Below are 6000 nucleotides of genomic sequence, written 5' to 3' on the forward strand. Positions count from 1 at the left end.
TTTGTACATTTGTACCATGATGTTATTTCAGTACGTACCGGTATTCAATGATACGGCGATTTATCACACAGCCCTACTGTCTGCAGGATAAAAACAAAGGTCCTGAACTGTGAAGGCTGATTAAAGAAATGCCTTCAAACCATTAAGGCTGTTCAAAGATGTTAGCTTAAAAACTGACCGTGATAGATAGGTGGCATTGTCTGATCAACATGACTCACCTGGCTGTACTGCCTAATAATGAAATATGGTATTTCTTTTGACTACAACTGGTGCTCTTTTTCAAAAGCTGCCCTTAGTTCATGGTAGGACTATACTTACTTGAATGTTATTGTGCAGCACAGTGAAAACTGCAGAATATAGATTGCAGCATGCAAGGTGCTGAAATGATGGCAGGGTAGCTCAACTTCTTTTGCTGATATGAAAGTGGGTCAGCTCAAGTGGGAGAGTGAGGAATAATGAAGATTCGGGTGCAGACAGACTCTCATCATTAGGTCACAATACATATACATTCTGTACTTTTTAGAGCACTTAAAAAAATGCCACTAAGACTCATGGCACTCAAAAGTCAGGGTCTGTCCAAGAAGATACAGGCTGTTGCTATGGGAGACCCAAGTGCCTTTCTCTCTCCCCCAGTCATATGTATTTTAAGAATAAGGAAAACATGCAAAAGATATAATATTTGAAGATACACAAACAATAAAGTGTTGGAAGAACTGGGCATGGAGGAAGAGGTTAATTTCCTTAACAACAACAACAACAACAACAACAACAACAACAACAACAACAGCAATTTATTATTTATACCCTGCCCATCTGGCTAGGTTTCCCCAGCCACTCTGGGCGGCTTCCAACTGAATATTAAAAACAATACAGCATCAAACATTAAAAACTTCCCTAAACAGGGCCGCCTTCAGTTGTCCTTTAAAAGTAAAATAGTTGTTTATTGCCTTGACGTCTGCTGGGACGGCGTTCCATAGGGCAGGCACCACCACCGAGAAGGCCCTCTGCCTGGTTCCCTGTAACCTCACTTCTCGCAGCGAGGAAACTGCCAGAAGGGCCTTGGAGCTGGACCTCAGTGTCTGGGCTGGACGATGGGGGTGGAGATGCTCCTTCAGGTATACAGGACCGAGGCCATTCATGAGCGCAAATCACCCCATGTGTGAGATAAGCCAACAGGAGGCAGTAATGGCCACCAACTTGGATGGCTTTTAAAAAAGGATTAGACCAATTACTTGAGGGTAATTCTGTCAATGACAAACCATGATGGAGGCTATGCTCTGCCTCCAGGGAACTTGGAGGTGGAATGCTTTTGTATGCCAGTTGCTGGAAACTTCAGGAGGGGAGATTGCTCTTGTGCTTCTGTCCTGCTGGTGGGTTGGTCAACGTGAGCACAGGATGCTGGACTAGATGGGCCAGTTTGACCCACCCCCTGAGACCTGCTATATACCTTTAAAAGCTACCTATGCTGTTGCATTAATGTTGCTTTTAGTTGACCCTACATGTGTTTCTGTGTCTATTCAGGCAGGGCAGGTCTGTCTTAGGTCTTTCAGGATTGCAATCCATTTCCTCGTGTTCATTTTCAAAGTCTCTCTGTGTTGTTAAGGCTAAGGGCAGATTTACATAACCCCAAAACAGCCTTGAGCGCGTTGTAAACTTGCAGCATTTTATAGTTGCTAGCTTGGTAAGCTGGTTGTCTGCTTATGGCTACACAGTGGCTTATGGCCACTGGCATGACCAGTTTTCCAAATGACCAAATGTAATGTGGCTTTAGCATATTTGTGTCCTGTTCTTCCTCCAGTGGCCATGCACATGGCGCTTTATCTCAGAATTGCCATGTGCTCAGTGCTGCTCCTGGGTCATATAGCCTAAAGGGCAAAAACTGTTCCATTTCTTTGCCCTATAGAATGTGGTTCTTTCAGGAGGATCCACGATGTTCAGGGATTTTGGGCGCCGGCTGCAGAGAGACTTGAAGAGGGTCGTAGATGCTCGACTGAAAACCAGCGAAGAGCTCAGTGGTGGTCGGATAAAGGTAAACGGATTTTACTGTCTATTAAATGCCTGAACGAGCAAAGCAAGTGCACATGTAGCTCTGTTAATGAGGCCTTTAAATCAGATGACATTTTTACTAGTGTACTAAAAGCATCTCATGAAGCCAAAGCCCAGACCTGAGATGCTGCAGCAAAGGGGAAATGGCTTTAACTGGCTCTAGAGCACTTGAGGAGGTGATGTGATGAGCACTGCTTCTGACTGTTTCTGGATTTTCCCAGTCCAAAGGAATCGCAACATTCAGAAGGCCTCTAGAATTTTCTTTTCCTTTCTTTAATTTTCTTTTCTTTCTTTTTAGGAAACATTTTTATTGTTTGAACAACAAAAACAGAACAATAACATGATAAATACAATAATACAAAGAAATACAGAAATAGTCCCCACATCCAATAACTAATAGTCCACTTATCCTCACGGGTCTCTCTACAGTGTGCCATGGGTGACCAAAACAAGTGCTATATTTGAGGAATTTCAAGCCTGCTTCAGAAAGCCATACCAATTACCTGTAAAGTCATCCTCCTTAGTGTTTGTACTTTGTTAATTTCTCTAAGAAAGCAACATGCCTCATATACCTACGCCATTCCATTATACTTCCTCCCTCATACCACCAATTATTCACCATCACCAGGATAAACATAAACATTTTTTTATATGGAGAATCTTGTTTCTGACCATCATATACATTCAGCAGCGCCAGATATAGCTTTGCTTCTTTGCCCACCCCCCCCCCCCCAGCATTTTAGCTCATTCCTCCAATATCTGTTCTCGAGAGTTTCCTTTTTGCCACAACTGCAAGGTGTTGCTGGTTCATAACTGAACTAGGTCTCTTCAGCAGTTGGAGGTGCTGTTGTGAAAATTTAGACCTGCAAAATGGAGCCACTGCCCTCAGTATAGAAATGATAGAAGCAGGGATACTTCTGCATTTCCTTGTCCATTCCCCTCTGGACTGTGGATGACAATGCTGTGATCTAGCTTCCTTTTGCAAGAAGGTGGGATGCGTGGGTTGGGAGCTGAGAATGTGTTTTGAGGTGCTTGGATCTGGCATGTGCCAACTAAGCAGGATAGCAGGTAGAAGATGTTTGAAGCTGTGGGGACTTGCAACAGGGTGTGGGACCCAGACAGGGCAAGCTGCGTGAATGCTGGATAAGTAATCTGTACCAGCCTCAGTACATCTGTTTGCCTTTGCATAGCTGGACATTCAGAATTCTCCTTCCCTTCTCTCATAGCAACCATCTGGGGTTAAGGGACAGTTGCTGCTCTGACCAGGTTCCGTTAATCAAGGTCATGCTGTGTTTTGATGATATACTGAACTGTTGGTTGTGTTTGCTTTTTCAGCCCAAACCTGTTGAAGTTCAAGTGATAAGTCACCATATGCAGCGCTATGCAGTCTGGTTCGGAGGATCAATGCTTGCATCAACAGTATGTCTCTTATGAAAACACTTTGTTATAGAATAACATTACTGGAAAATAATTGGAGGCCATCTCCTCCAATCCCATTCACGGTAATCCCATTCATGGTGACATAATTCTCCTTAGGTAAAGGAGAATTATTAGAAGATTAACTTTCGTTTGGTGTTCTTTCCATTGCTGGGTATTGTTTTATTTTGCATTATCACATGGAGTTCTTCTGTCTTCTGTTTCAGGGGTAGCCAACATGGTTTCCTCCAGATGTTGTTTGACTTCAAGTCCCATCAGCTCTAGCCAGCATGACCAATAGTCAAGGGTTGTGGGAGTTTTACTCCAAAAACGTCGGGAGGGCACCACTTTTTATTTTCTGTTTTGTTTAATTTTGCAGGCTAGATCTGAAATTTTACATTCATATTTACTCATTATGTCATAATTTGTGGTGCATTGTAGGAAAGTATGCCTTGACCTCTCCTGAATTGTATTGTATTATTAAGTAATGTGGGCTGTTGAGGGTAGCAGTGCATTTTGGAGTGTTTGTGTATATGTATTCCTGAAACTGAGACAATTGGCCACTGTTGTTTCCAAAGTCCAATCTCTCTGCTATTATCACTGCTTCCAATCCAACATCCTAGAGGGGAATTTGATTGATTGACCTTATTTTGCACTTATTTTACTTATTTTGCACAGACTTTTAGAAGACATCTGAAGGCAGCCCTGTTTAGGGAAGCTTTTAATGTTTGATGTATTACAGTATTTTAATATTTTTTTTGGAAGCCGCCCAGAGTGGCTGGGGGAGCCCAGCCAGATGGGCGGGGTATAAATAAATTATTATTATTATTATTATTATTATTATTATTATTATTATTATTACCACCACACTTGTTTCATACTTGCTTTGTCGTATGCTTTGTTATTAATCTTGGTTTGTTTGCTTCTTCATATGCACCTCGCTTTCTCTGTTTGTTTTCTCAGTCAGAGTTCTTTGAAGTATGTCACAGCAAGAAAGATTATGAGGAATACGGTCCCGGTATTTGCCGCCACAATCCTGTCTTTGGAGTTATGTCATAATTCTCGTCGTGTGGTGGTGCCTGCTCTTGTGTCTAATGGAGATCCTTTTGCTGGCGAGGAGAAGAAAGCACTTTGTGTAAATATCAGAACACAAGTGTGGATGTTCGCTTGCCTTGGGGAGGAAGACTTCAGTCCTACCGTGTGCAGTGGAATCATGCATTGCAATGAAATGGACAACCCAGAACCTTTTGAACAAAAGTCACACGTATGCTGACGATTTGAGACTCTTCTCAGCATTAGCTTCTAGACGTACGGGGCAGCTCCTGTTTGGAAGATGGTGGAAACAGGAATTGCAGGGATAAACAGAGGCCAAGGAGGGGGGGGGGGAGAGCCAAAATTGCTGTAAAACTTCTGGAACAGGGAAGAGTGCTCAAAAGTTTCCTGCATTGATCTCAGCCCTGCAGTCCAGTATGTAAGGAGGAGATTTTATGCTTGAAAATTACCCCTTTGATTTCAGTGGGTCCTGTTGAGACTTCCATGGTCTTCCCTGAACAGACGAGATTGTAAAATGGGGCCTTAGTTTGTAGAAAAATTAAAAGTACTGTAACCTTGAAATACAAATGTTTTATTTTGGAGAATTTTGTATTTTACGACAATTACCGGGTGGGTTTTCTGAGTGAGCACAAAGAACTAGCGATGCATGAGGATTGTGGGAGTGATGCCACGTTCTGATTTAGACATAGAGTGGAATGCCTTGGTGAAGCAAGAAGGCAACCCAGTGAGGCTCTCTCTGAGTATGTAAGTGTGTTTTGGAAAATGGTACTGCTTTTTATGTGAGTGAGATGAATTTTTAAGCCTCCGAAAGTAATGTATGAGATTTATTACTGCTATTTATTTAATTTGTGTTTTCTTTTTTTAAATTTGGGGACTAGTGAGTAGTAGTTGGCTACTGATCAAATAAAAGCTGTGAACATGTTCACACAGATAACTGTTCTCGTTGTTAAATTGCTTCTTGTTGAAGGTTCCGTTTCTGGGAAATTCCACATTTGCTCAAGAATGGGCTAGTTTGTCCCTATACGTCCCTATACGTTTGGGAAAGAGTATTCCCAGGGGTCACAGATATAAGCTTTATAGATCAGTCCCACTCATAATCTCTCATGTACCAACAGTAGCAGTAGAAGAATATAGAAGATTTAGTTGGTTGGCGCTGCTATATTGAAGTAAATACATTTGCCCATCAAATCTCAGGTGAATTGGTGTCCTTGGTTAACACTTCCAATGCATATATTCTTGATGAGATCCTGACTTCATTGCGCTTAGTTCCCATGGAAATCAATGTAGAAAGTTGCATTGATTTCAGTAGGCACTAAGTGCAACCAACTTGGTCAGGATCTAACCCATTGTGTCCAATGTACAATCCTAAAAGAATGCAAACTCCTGAACACCAAATAGTTTATTGTCAACAAATTTGAGCTGGATTTTTAAAATTTTTTTTGTTAATTAGAGGTGGTTGGCTTTCCATCCCACCAGCCTATCCAT

The 6000-nt window shown here is 41.9% G+C and overlaps 1 protein-coding gene across 2 annotated transcripts in view; it reads left to right on the forward strand.

The window, feature by feature from the left end:
* The window catches only part of ACTR3B (actin related protein 3B), a 28294-nt gene extending 22845 nt beyond the window's left edge, over positions 1 to 5449 (forward strand). The window contains exons 10-12 of one of the 2 annotated variants that reach the window (XM_083705064.1): positions 1904 to 2029; positions 3382 to 3465; positions 4426 to 5449. In XM_083705064.1, coding sequence (XP_083561190.1) covers positions 1904 to 2029; positions 3382 to 3465; positions 4426 to 4521 — 306 coding nt within the window. In that variant the 3' untranslated portion in view covers positions 4522 to 5449. The remainder of the gene's footprint in view (positions 1 to 1903; positions 2030 to 3381; positions 3466 to 4425) is intronic. The other variant, XM_083705065.1, reaches the window with a different exon arrangement.
* Positions 5450 to 6000: the final 551 nt, after the last annotated feature.

This window comes from Podarcis gaigeae (genome assembly GCF_964106915.1).
Source record: "Podarcis gaigeae genome assembly, chromosome: 12".
Lineage (NCBI taxonomy): Eukaryota > Metazoa > Chordata > Lepidosauria > Squamata > Lacertidae > Podarcis > Podarcis gaigeae.